The sequence below is a fragment of the Biomphalaria glabrata genome, chromosome 3 (assembly GCF_947242115.1).
Source record: "Biomphalaria glabrata chromosome 3, xgBioGlab47.1, whole genome shotgun sequence".
NCBI lineage: Eukaryota > Metazoa > Mollusca > Gastropoda > Planorbidae > Biomphalaria > Biomphalaria glabrata.
The window spans coordinates 23,885,578-23,899,108 of record NC_074713.1 but is presented as its reverse complement, the minus strand read 5'-3'; the positions used below and the strand labels follow the sequence as shown (position 1 = coordinate 23,899,108).

At 33.4% G+C, this 13,531-nt stretch overlaps 1 protein-coding gene across 1 annotated transcript in view; it reads right to left on the bottom strand.

Moving 5' to 3' along the window:
- The window catches only part of LOC106059113 (acid phosphatase type 7-like), a 20,646-nt gene extending 7,115 nt beyond the window's left edge, over positions 1-13,531 (bottom strand). Inside the window, exons 1-9 of the mRNA XM_013216660.2 lie at positions 13,254-13,531; positions 6,343-6,540; positions 5,944-6,129; positions 5,069-5,094; positions 4,447-4,544; positions 3,427-3,492; positions 3,071-3,185; positions 2,037-2,150; positions 1,049-1,177 (exon numbers count right to left, since the gene is read on the bottom strand). Coding sequence (XP_013072114.1) covers positions 1,049-1,177; positions 2,037-2,150; positions 3,071-3,185; positions 3,427-3,492; positions 4,447-4,544; positions 5,069-5,094; positions 5,944-6,129; positions 6,343-6,540; positions 13,254-13,347 — 1,026 coding nt within the window. The 5' untranslated portion in view covers positions 13,348-13,531. The remainder of the gene's footprint in view (positions 1-1,048; positions 1,178-2,036; positions 2,151-3,070; positions 3,186-3,426; positions 3,493-4,446; positions 4,545-5,068; positions 5,095-5,943; positions 6,130-6,342; positions 6,541-13,253) is intronic.

The window sequence follows — 13,531 nt, the reverse complement described above, 5'->3', positions numbered from 1 at the left end:
AGGCAGTCTTTTTTTTTTTTTTTTGTGAGTTAAAAAAGTGGTCGACGTAACACCGAAACCCTTAAAAGACCTGCTTAGGCGCCAACTTGCCTTAGCTTACATAGAAGAGAGCACCTGGCCTCAGAACGAGACAGCTGGAGGTCACCAGCAAAATAAACAACAAAGTAAAAGGTATCTACACCGCTCTAAGCAATTAAAGTGTAAACAATTTATTAAGCACTTCAATCACAATAACTAAACTTACATTTGTACATTTAATTTCATTACTTCTCTTTTATATTTCTATAATAAATCAATCTACAGTAAGATGGTGCGCAAATGTTTATTTAGGTCTAATGGTTCTTAAAAACTTGTTCTTGTTTGCAAAGAAATATTTTAGTGTACTGCGATAAGCCTAGTGACGTAAGCAGCGTTTTTCCCGTTTACGTCATGGAAAATTTTCATTCATAAAACATTCTAGCCAAAATTAATTTTTCGATAATGAGGCATTTTCAAACCGATATAACGGTCGACCTCGAGTTTTCCCGATGTGGCCAATGAGTTGAGAATTTTTTTCTCACTATTATGCACATACCATGAACTTTTAAAGAAAATCGTTAGAGCCGTTTTCGAAATAAAATTTATATATATATATATATATAAATATATATACATACATACATACATACATACAAGAATTGCTCGCTTAAGAGTATAGGATTCTTGTTATTCATTTCCTGTTTTCGATATGATTTAACATTTATCAATGTGTATGTTAACAAACAAAAAATAAAAAAAACATTTTGTTGTTCTAAGGTTCATAATGAAAAATATGACAAGTAAAAAAAAAAGAAAAAAATGTGACAAAATAAAGAAAAATTACAAAATAAAGAAAAATGTGACAAGTAAAATAAACAAAGTGACAAGTAAAATAAACAAAGTCTCATATATTAATGGTCAGGTCAACATTTACGCAGACTAGATTCAAGTAAATAATAGTTCTCAGCTCTAGCGAATTGATGTTTTTGGTTGACATTTTGTACATTTTGTACAGATGTAAAGTACTTACCACTCTATTGTAAACTGGCCAAAGTCTTTCGTACGAATGCTCATGAGCCCAGAGAGCGACGTCAACACCATACTTGTAGAACAGAGGCTCCCAACCAAGGAAGTGCAGATATGGAATTCCTACTCGGATCTAAACAGAAAAAACAAAAAAATTAATTAAACAAGCAGCTTTGATTTTACATTAAAGCATTCTTGCTAGGACTACAATTAAAAAAAAATAAAATGCACCATTTTTTTTAACAAGCACTTGTAAAAATGAAAACTTATTTAAGGAAGTCTCCTGTACAAACATTGAATATTAAAACTACTATTTTTTGGAAAGTTTATAAAAAAAAAAAGGTCTGTCTGCTTGCCTTTATTATTTTATTAAAATACGTTGAGCCAAAGCTTTGGCACTACAAAAAAAAAAAAAAAATGGCCTGTCAAGTGTCAATCAAATCACTAAGGAATACAAACAGGTCTGAGTTATTCATGCAGATAATGAATCAATGAAATCTACGAACATATTCCCAATGTGGCTCAATTAAGAATTGTGTCCTGTTCTGATTGGGCAATATTCCCAAGGATGACTTTAGATCTGAGGTAAACTATTTTTAAAAATTACAAAAAAATAATTTCTATTGACTATAAATACATAATACTACTAAGTGATGATTTACTGATCTTGAAAATATATAAAAGTAGTCAAATAGGAGCAGTACACGTGTCTTGTTTTCATTTTCACTTCAAAATCTGAGAACCACTACACTGGAAAAATATATCTCAAGTGGATTAGCTGTAAAGTGAAATGTTAAACATCCTAGTAAGAAACAGTTATCAATGTTCAACATCCTGGTCTGAAACAGTTATCAATGTTCAACATCCTGGTCTGAAAGGAAAAAAGCAGAAGTACTTAAATGAGGCAAAGAACAGGACAGTAATAAAAACTATTTTTGTAAGGTTTATTGAGCAATAAATCCAGTAAAGTGAACAAAGGAAAGTGAACTTGCCAGACTTTCATGGCGTGTGCAGTCATCCCTATCATCGTTAGAGCAATACATAGGTCTGTGACCAAATGTGATAACCCAGGGCTGCTTGGCTCGGTTTTCTGGTTTGTTGGCTTCCTAGAAATGTGCACAGAAATATGAACAATCATGAACGCCAAAGTGTAATGTGCAATAACAATACAGAGTGGCCAACAAACAAACAAAATGGAATACTATAAAATACTATATATTTATTACACTTCAAACCAATTTAATCTTTAATGATTAACCATTTCACAACTAGAGTCGGTGGGAGTCGCCTCTACTGGTAGACAACTAGAGTCGCCATGAATAGGTGGCAATCGCCAATTTTGGGTCATTTTGTTTACGCACGCACTGCTAGTTTATAAATAAATATACATTTAGAAACTCTGACCCAAGAGAGCAATGTTAGAATGGATTTTTATGATATTTTGAAAATTACATTTTTTTTTGCTAGCCTACATATTTAGGCTAATGTGTAGTCTTTAATTAAATGAGATTTTAATGGGAATATTAATGTTTCAGCTGTAGAATAAGGAAATAATGATTGGAGTAAGTAATTTAAAGCCAAGTGAGACCAATAGTAGTGAAAAAGAAGAAAAAAATTGATGCTAGATCCAGTATAGATTATGTTAGATCTAGTCAAAGGGAGTGGGAAGGCAACTAAATCTGACATATTTTGTTTTTGAGCTTTGTAGGCCTATTTATGGCTTCAAACATGATGCTAATCCCTGTCTATTTTCTCTATTATAAAAAGAAGAATTTTGTTATGTTTAATTAGTTTTTTTCCGTAAATTTAATTAAAAATTGATTTTTTTTTTAAAGAACTGATACAGAGTTATATCTCTTCTCTTAGGAATGCTTAGTGCCGAAATGGTGAAGATCACCATTTTTTTTTTCATTTCCAAAAGTGTCCAGTTTTCATTATCATTTTGTGTAAAACTAAAAATAACTCTGTTGCAGTATTTTTTCTTTGAAGTGAATTTGTGAAAAACATAACTTATGAGCAAACTTACTGCTAATTCTTTCTCTAGCCACTTGTAGTGTTCCACAATAGGTACTAGGCCGTATTGAGGAAAAAATATTAACTCTGTGGCAACTGATATGAAGCGAATAGGACCCATGGTAAAACTGTTGACAAAGAAAAAAACTTTTTTAAACCTACATTTACTTTTTACAAATGCATTACACTTAAATTAATCACTATTTATACTGCAATGCTCAAAATTTTGTACAAAACAAGAACAAATATTCACTAAATAATGTAAAACATAATTAAATCAATGTATTCTTGTTTAAATTTCAGAGGAGTGAGAAATGAGGGTACTCATTAATATGACAAAAAAGTATTCAGCAAGGCTATTTTATTTACCTATAATACATTTGCTTATTTTCATCGCCTGGCATCCAGAATCGAGCTCTGTAGTTGGAGAAGTTGCTGAAGTACAAAATAAAAACAAAATTTAACTTAATAAATGTAATAGCAGTTTTCTACTTTTTTTTTTTTTTTTTTTTTTTTTTTACATTTTACATTGATGCAACAAAAGAGAAAACCAATTTTACATTCTCAAAGAAAGTCTACATTGTTCCCTCCCAGATAGTTCCAATGTAAGAAATGGGGAAAATAGTAAGTACAAGCTGGTAGCCTATTTAAACTTCAGTGTAAAACTTGACTGTCACAGCATATCAACCTAATCTCATTTATACATAGAAAATCTATCATCTATCCATTAATGCACTTTAAAAAAGTATGCATAAATTACAAAAAGCTTTCAATAAAATACCTTCTGAAATATTACACATACAATAGTAAAGCAAATAATATGCAAAATTTCAAAATGTAGTTTAGACATTTTTTGTCTCTCACCTACTACATTATTTGACAAAGGTAACTTTGGATCTGAACAGATTCAAGATTTATTTTAATACTTTATTTGTTTTTATTTATTAACATTAAGGAGCTTAATGACCAATCTCTGAGGAAGAGAGCTTGCCGCAAAATGCACTGAATGTGCAGGAGGACATATGTTTTTTTTTATAAAAGCTGACTGTGCAATAACTTAAAAAAATATAAGCATAATAGACTTGTCTTCAATAGGAATTATTTAGACATGTTATTAAATTTTATCAAAATATCATTTGTTTTTAACCAGAAGTAGTTCATGAACTCAAAATATTTTTTATGGGTAAAATTAAATGCACATATTAACAATGTTAGTAACAAAGTTGAGTAGTGTATTGCATTTGTTTTAAAACAATTTTGTAATAGCATGTTACAGAGCATCAGATTTAAACAATGACAGCATATTTAAATGAGAATGTAAAAAAAAAAATGCAGACATTGGTGTCAGAAGTGAGGAAGTAAAAGGTGGTCAAATAACCAACAACTTACTATGCTTGTTCATGGTTTCCAGGGCATGTCATGTAGGGCAGCTTTGAGGCAAAAGGCTCAATCTGTCTCATGAATTCATCCCCAACTCTGGCATTGTCCTGGGAATCAAACAAACATAATTTTAAAAGCAACTTTTTTTTTAAATTTTGTTTAACTGGGCTATGTAATATAATGTTTGTCTATGTGCAATATGTTTGCCTAAATTACTGTGCAAGACAATAAGTCTGCTGATGAACAGAGCAACTTACAAGTTAAACATCAAATGAATAAGTCCACAAACAACTGAAGAATAATTTACTGTGAAAGCCCTGCGACAACCTTTTTCACAACTGAGTTATCCATCAAATGACATCACAAAAAGTGTTGCATTCAAAGTCAATCTCCTATGGTGTATCACTAACTATTACAGGTCTACTGCAGCTAGTAATAATTGAAAGTTACTAGCCCAGCAGAGTTTTTACTAGCCTCATCATGTACATTTCCACATAATCTAATAGGTAATATATAGTCAATCACCGAATGGACAAGTAAATTGAAATCTACTCTAGTAAATTTTTTAAGTTACCAGTCAAAATATATGCCTTGTTGTTTTCTATACAAAAAGAATATAAAATGTACATACCACATCCATGTCATATGCAAAATCACCTGAAAGAGAATTAAATCTTTATTTAATAAAATAAAATACTTTTTTTAATTTTAGAGATGTGAAGAAAGTTAGGAAGAGCATAAAAAGAAATTTAAGAAAAGAAATGTGCAACTTCTGACAAAGGTCTTGGTGCCCCTCCCCACCATGCCATTTTGAATGTTGAGAAGGTAAATCAAAAAGTTCTGTTCAACCAATCTTTAGAAAACTTGACATATATAAGTCTTAGATCTAAAGCTTAAAACAAAAATTGATTTTAGATAATTAATTACCCACCCAGCACAGTGAAAATGGCCTAAATGGCTACCCTTTTTAGGGGGCTCAACAAAAAAAAATAAAAAAAATTATAGTCCTAGAGTTTTATTTATTTTAGAACAATTGTAGGCAATTTATATATTCATTTATTATTTTTTTTTCTTTTAATGCTATATTACTCTATAAAATTAATTTCCTTTTCACTAGGTAGAGCTATTCAAGGGTTTTCTTTTAGTCCATCTCCCTTACAGAATAACTTTCATTTCTAAGGGCTGTTTTGAGAGACATTTTCTAGATTTGGGGGGGGGGGGGGGGGTTAATTGTTAGAATACCAGAACTGGTGACCATTACCAGATTGTTCTGACTAAAGGACCATTATTAAAATGTTTAAATGCAGGCTATTATTAAAAATGTTATAACTTGTAGGCCACTATGAGAAGGATCTAAATGATAGGCACTTATCAGAAGGCTAGAAGTGGTGGGCATTATATAATGATATAACTGTTTCTGTTTCTAACTTAAAAGGCTATCATTAGAATATCTATAGGGTTCAACAGGAACACAAGTGGAATTCAAATGGTGTAAGGACAACCTACCCACATGGAGGACTGCATCATACATCCCTTGAAGAGCATCAACCTGCATACTTGGCAGAGACTGGGCATTCTCATTTCCCATGTCACCAAATATGACAAGGCTAGGGCTCCAGTCCTCTCCAGCTGGCCAGGTGGTGAATGAGAACAAGTCTGACCATCCAAATGTTTTGCTGCCTACAACATATGCTGAGAAAAACATATACTTTCTATTATGCAATGTCTCAAATAATATTACCATTATTATATCTAAACCTTCTGAGCAAACAAATGTAAAAAGTCCATTGCAGATTGTTTAAATCTCTGTCACTGGATTGAAATTTAGTTTTAGAATAATAATTGCTTATCACAAATAACTGGAAAATGAAATTAGTTTTAAAAAATTTGTAGTTTACAACTTACTATATTCTGTTTTTGGTGCCAGTCCTGTGAGGATGACCTTGTTGATGAACTGAGATCTCTTTTCTGATCCTCCATCAGTGAACTTTACCCTTGTGCCAGTGGCCTCTTGCGTCAGCTTGCCATTGGTTCCATACAACACTGTTGTGTCTCCAGTATCATTGACTGTACTCCACACTATAATCATCTTGTCTGCAGTATCTGTTTAGAATTGTTTTGTTCAAAGAAAAATTAATTTACCCTAACTGCCTTGGAATTTAGATATGTACAGAGGGATTCTATGTATTACCTACAAAGACCATATGACAAATGAGGACAACCAAAATATGATCACAATGGCAATTTGTTCCCAAGAAGACATTCTAACCTTTGTCTAATTCTTCTTCCTTATTCTCATTTTTACGGAGAGTTCAGATGACTAGACCAATATATGAGATGAACTGCGCAGTGATTTCCAAATCAGGGAGCTCTTCATATAGTTTTCTTTCGATTGGGGTGTTTTGGGGGTCAGTGTCATATACAGGCCTCTTGGTAAAGAGAGCAGTTTTGGAGGACATGGTCAGCATTCTCTTGTGACACTCGACAAGGGCAGATTTCACTGGTTCCAATTTTGAGATTCCGGTACATTTGTTGTCTCATTCTGTTGTGTCCGGTCCTGAGTCAAAAGATTAGACGTTGGTCTTGTCGGGATAGCTTATAATAGGCATCATCTTTCTTGTGATTAACCTTTGTCAAAAACTAAGACTGTATGACCATACTATGAGATTTACATGATTCTGTCAAACCTTTCTATGGAGAATAGAACCATGAAAAGGAGATGCAGACAAAAGAAGAAATTGGAAGACAATGTCAATGAATGGATAGGCCTGTCAATGAAAGAGACTCCTATTGTGGTAAAAGACACAGAGGAATGGCGTGAGATACCAACAGATTATGTGTGGTGCCCCAATGGCCCAAAAGACTAAGGGGCAGGTGGAGGTGAAATTGCAAATGGACAAAAAATTGATCTGAAAACAGCTATAGTATAAGCTGGTCAAAACAATAACATTTGAATGAATAGAAAAAAAATTAGACTGTAACTCATTGTAACTTTAACTCAATCAATTCGTAGAATAAAATGTCAAAGGATGGAATATCATGGAAGGAGACTTTTCACTAAAGTTGTTTTTGTTATGAGATGTGGCCAATCAGGCAGAGTGTCTGGCCACTAGAGCAAAAGTCTTGGACTAGATGCTTGGTAAATACAGAGACTTCTTCATTTACATTAATGTATGATACGTGTTGCTTGGCTGTGTGGTATATGGTTTGGACTGTCATCACCATTATCCCAAGTATGAACCCCTCCCACTTTCATCCCCTCCTGTTATGCAGGTGTTTTGGTTCGAATCCAGGTGAAGACTGGGATTTTCAACTTTGGAATCTTTGGGTGCCTCTGAGTCCACTCAGCTCTAATGGGTACCTGACATTAGTTGGGGAAAAGTAAAGGCGGTTGGTTGTTGTGCTGGCTACATGACACCCTCGTTAACTGTAGGCCACAAAAACAGATGAACTTTACATCATTTGCCCTATAGACCACAAGGTCTGAAAGGGGAACTAGTTAGGCCAGGTTCACATCCTACTTTACATTCACTTTCACCTATCCTTTGATCTTGGGACCGTTGGGGCACTACACAAGATCTGTTAACCTTCTTTCTCCATTCTTATCTCTCATTTGTCTTTGATATAATTTCATTCGGATGTTCTTTCTGAAAATATTGAAGCCTGCCTGGGTGGACCACTTCGGGGGCCGATTTTAAGTTTGTGTTTCCACACAAACTGTCTTTTGTAACCTTGTTTAATGTTAAGTTATACAAGAAATGGATTAACATTACAGCTATTATTCATATAGAATATAGATTGTTTTTATCAATGTGTGCAAGTAATGAAAACTTGTCATTAAGTAGATAAAAATATGTCACTTTGGACAGATAAGACAATTTCAAATGACTTTAACACATGTCTATTTAAATCATGTCAGAGATAAGGGAGATAAGAGCTTACATAAAAATGTTTTTTTTTTTAAAGATAATAAAATTGGGATGGACTGAGGTCATTATAAACAGCTAACCATATTATGAGACATTTAAACAAAATATGCATTCAAATAAACAAAATAAAAGCTTAAAAAGGATCATTGTAATTTGCACAGAAAAAGAAAGAAATATGAAAGAAAAACATTTTTTGAATTCAGCATGCTATTCAGAATACTCTACAACTTATTATATTATATTATATACTAGCCAGATATGACCCGCGGCCTGCATATTACTGGATGTTACTGAACTAGTGGATTGGATTTAGATCTATATCAAACAAGGCAAATGTTCCATTAACATTTAAAAAATATTTTTGCCTACAAAATGAAAGTAAAGTGTGAAAATGGGTTTACCCGTTAATATAAAATGCTGTGAAAACAGGTTTACACAATTTGTTAAAATGTTTTGATCTTTAATAGAGATAAATTAGGTATTTAATATTTATATTTAGGGCCTACCGGTAGTGGGTAGGAATTAAACATACACTACCGTCTCCGCCATGATCTAAGGAACATTTATGACAAGTTTTATCAAGATTGATCAGACGGTTTCGATTTCTATGCAGGACATGATACATATTCCTTAGATTCTACTTTATATATTAGATAATCTCTTGATTGCATTTTAATAAAGTACAGATTCTTTATCAAAATAATTTTTATATGACAGTTACTAGACACTAGGTTCTGATAGGATATATATATATATATATATATATATGTGGACCTCAACAAGGCTTTGACACAGTCAGTCAAGATGGCTAATGGAGGATTTACAAGCCCACCTACATTCCTATCCATTCTCAAGCAGCTTCATGTGGGACAAAAAGGTCACATTAGACATAATGAATTTGCATACGCTGCTGCCTCTTTTAGTTATATATAGTATCAAATGAGCTATCAAGGGAAGTTAATAACCATCTGGCCAGGGACAGTAATGCTTTGGGACAGCTCCAGGCGAGAGTTTGTAGAATATATATATATGTATATTGGACATTTTCACTATAAAGTAAACAATGAACCCAAAAGGAATAAAAACAACACAAAAAAAAAGGAAAGAAAACAACAACAACAATATTGTGGAACCACATTATGATTATTTTAGCTACACACTGTGAGGATAGACAGGATGCTGTCACTTGCGTAGCATTGTTCAGCGGGGACCCAACCGTCAAATGTTTACCTAAATCGCTTTGCTTGCCTACAAAACCTTCTTAACGTCTAGTAGTAGATATCTAGATCTATATGGATCTGAGACATGGCTATTAGTATTATACAAATACAGAAAGCAACTAGATTTTTTTTTAGATTCTAAGACTTTTAGTATAGATCTATATAGAATATGCATCCTCCGTTTGGGACCCCTCAGCTCAAGAAAACATTAAGAAACTGGAACAGACACAAAATAGAGCAGTGAGATTCATAACAAACGAATATTCACATTTGACTAGAGTAACACCTTTAGTAAAATCACTAAATTTAGAAAGCCTTCAGGACAGAAGACTCAAAAGTAAAGTAGCAATTATACATAAAACACTGAACCATAATCTTCAAATACAAAAACAAAATTTAATAAAATACTCTGAAAGACACAAAGATAAAGGTACATTCTTCGTCCCATATGCTAGGACAGGGGTGGGCAAATTATGGCCAGCGGGCCACATGCGGCCCGCCTGAGTGTTTTATGCGGCCCGCCGACACCCACAGTATATACAGATAAAAATGCAAATATTAAAAATAATTCTATATAAATTATTGAAATTGTCTCATTATATAGGGTTTCAAGTGAACGAAGATTATGCTTATACATTAATACTCTCAATTTAAGACACAATCTCTGAGTGTTGGGTAGGCTTGGAACAAGATGGCAAGTGTAACAATTGATGAAGCTCGATCTCTGACTGTGAAAAATAAAGTATCCCAACCATAAACTCTTAACAGGAAAGTTTGCACATATCTGCATAAAATTTCACATTACATATTGTACAAAAACACTATAAACAGGGAACTATTGTTCTTCCTCTTCTTCCTTCTCATTTTACATGTTGGAGGGTTCATTTTAGTAATCCCAAATCTGAGATGAACCGCGCAGTGGCTTCCAGATCAGGCAATTCTCCGAATGGTCTTTGGAGGGCTTTGGGGCCAGAGTCTTGTTCGGGTCTCTTGATTTAGCATGCACAATTGAAGAACATGGTCAGCATTCACTGGTGATTCTCAACAAAGGCAAGTTTCGCTCGTCCCGTCATTTAACTTCCAGAACATATATTGTCTGATTCAGTGAAAAGACGTTTTTTTTTTTAATTGTTGAAACTAAACAAGTATGATCAAGGGTAGCAAGTAGTAAGATAGTTTCACAGTTCCGGAACATTATGCACGAGTGTAAAAAGTAAAATACTGCATGTTAAGTACAACTGTATGATTGTGGGGATATTGTAATATAAAAAGACAAAGAAATCGTAAAATTGGTTTCAAACATTGCTAACTCTTGTTGTGGAGTGTGAAAAAAAAATCAAAGAAACGTGAATCTAATACAGTGTAAATATGAATTAAAAGACATTCTACACAGTTAGCTAGCATATCTTTCTAAGTTATATAGGCATATATATGCGGCCCGCCATTCCCAAATGTTTATTAATGCGGCCCTAGATAAAAAAGCGTTGCCCACCCCTGTGCTAGGACAAATTTGTACAAATACTCCTTCTTCCCTAGTGCTATTAGAGCATGGAATGGGTTGCCTGAGCTAGCCAGGAGGACCAGTGACTTGGCAGAATTTAAGTCATTGGTTAATATGCATGACTAAATGCATGACGCGTAGACGTAATCATCTTCTTTTTGAAGTAATGTCTGTATTATATAAGATAAGATATTATATAGATCTATATAGATAGATAATATAGATTTATATTCTATATATCTAGATCTAGATAGATCTACTTTAATAATAATACTTTAGATGGGGGGGCGACAGTATGCCAAACTGAAAGGTGGTTAACGTAACAGAGGTGCCCCACGGAGCTTATGAATATTTAGATCTAGAGTAGTTTATTTAATTCAGACATTACATGAATTCGGACATTCGCTGTTTTTGTGGTCATTAAGTAATTATTTTAATATTTATTTTAAAACTAGCGCGCTGTATAATGTGCTTGTCCATTTTCCAATGATTCTGACCCAATTTCCTTCCATTTAGCTGTCTTTTTATGCAAGAAAAACGAATTTCAAATTTGTAAGTCAGGTTGTTGTTTTTCCCTATGTTACCAGGATGACTTTACCTCTTTCTAGGGTTAAGACTATATTTTTTGAATGGCTAAGTCTATACTAATGAGCCAAGCAATATTTATTCTGTTTTAGGAGCTGATTTATTTGATTCATAAGCCAAGATGTTTGATTCCATACAAAAAAAATTAATTAATAGGGTGTCCAAATTAAATTACGATTTACTTACAAAAATTTATTTAAGACAGCCAGTTTTGAACATCAATGTTAATGATCTTATACTATATTTGTTCGATTTTTTAATTTTTTTTATAGAGAATAAATGGGCAAATGTTTGGAGTGAGCTTGGTACATTGAATGAAGTTAAATGCTTAGATCTAGACCTACTAGATAGATTATAGATCTAGAGAAGTTAGGCAAGAATGGCTATTAGATCCTAACCTGTACTATACCACAAAAGATCATCTGAATTAGAAATTTATTAAATTAATAAACAAAAAACACAAACATTCAACACACATCTAATCATGCAAACATAAAATAAGTCTAAAAGTCGGTGTAGAAGTCAGTATCCCAGTGACGGTAAGGACAGTATAGAGGGACTTCTTTTGGTCCGACATTTGCGCTGGGTAGGGCACGTATCCCGTATGGGAGACGAATGTATGCCAAAGGCAGTCTTTTTTGGTGAGCTAAAAGGTGGTCGACATAACAGAGGCGCCCCACAGAAACGCTTCAAAGACCAGCTTAAAGGCGTCAACTTTCCTTGGCTGACATAGAAGAGAGCACCTGGTTGCATGCGGCCTCCGAGCGAGACAGCTGGAGGTCACTCACGAAGGCCATGAGACCAAAAGATAAATCTGCTGCCGAGGACAAACGCAGACGGCGAAAATAAAATCTTAATCGACCACCTGTGGACAATGGTTATGCTTGCCCTGGATGTGGCAAAAAAGGAAGGTCACAGCTTGGACTGCGCAGCCACAGGAAATACTGCATTCCTCACTAATCTTCAGACTCGAAGACTAGCTTTATTATTATTATCTCAGTGACCTAATTTAGGTAGAATAAGTGTGTTCATATTTTTATTGTTTGTGTTCATATTTATTAGAAATATATGCATATATATAATTTGAAAACATCTTTATGATTTCATGTCAGGGGCTATGCCTGGGGATCTTAAAATTTAGTTAATGTTAATATATAGAATAAAAATCTGAGTTTATTGATGCCTAAATATAGAGACTGTCCGAAATAAATTATTTATATATGGTGTCCGGAATCAAATAATGTGGGTCAAATTTGTCTGACTACTTAGGTCACTACTTTGACTTAAATGAAAACACACTGCCTCTTTGACCTTAAATATAATAATAACAAATATAGGTTAGGAGTACAAATATAAGTAGTCATCCTTATTCTCCTTTAAAAACTAAAGAAGATTTTGATATCGAATGAACATGGATTGTAAAATAATGCGCTGTCAAAGTCAAACTTTCAAATTTGGGTCTATAGCCGTATAGGTGTCCGAATAGTATAAACTACTCTAGATCTAGAGTCTAAATTATTTAAATTCTAATCTAGACTAGATCTATAATCTAAAACATAAAATTTACTCTAATTTCTCTACCTCCAACAGCAATGTGAACTTGTTCAGGTTCATACCAGACAGTCGATGTAGAAATTCGCCACAAGCATACAAATGTTAAAATCAGTAAACGCATTTTGCAGCGTTTAAATTAAAAAAAAATAAACTAGACTAGTAATTAGACCTATATAGTATTAGTAATATGATTAGTCTACTAATCAGGCTTAGGAAAGTTAACCTCCTTTCTGTACAGTCATTTGATGTAACTAAGACGTCTAAGATGTTTATCAAATTCCATTTCTGTTTATTTATAATTTTTA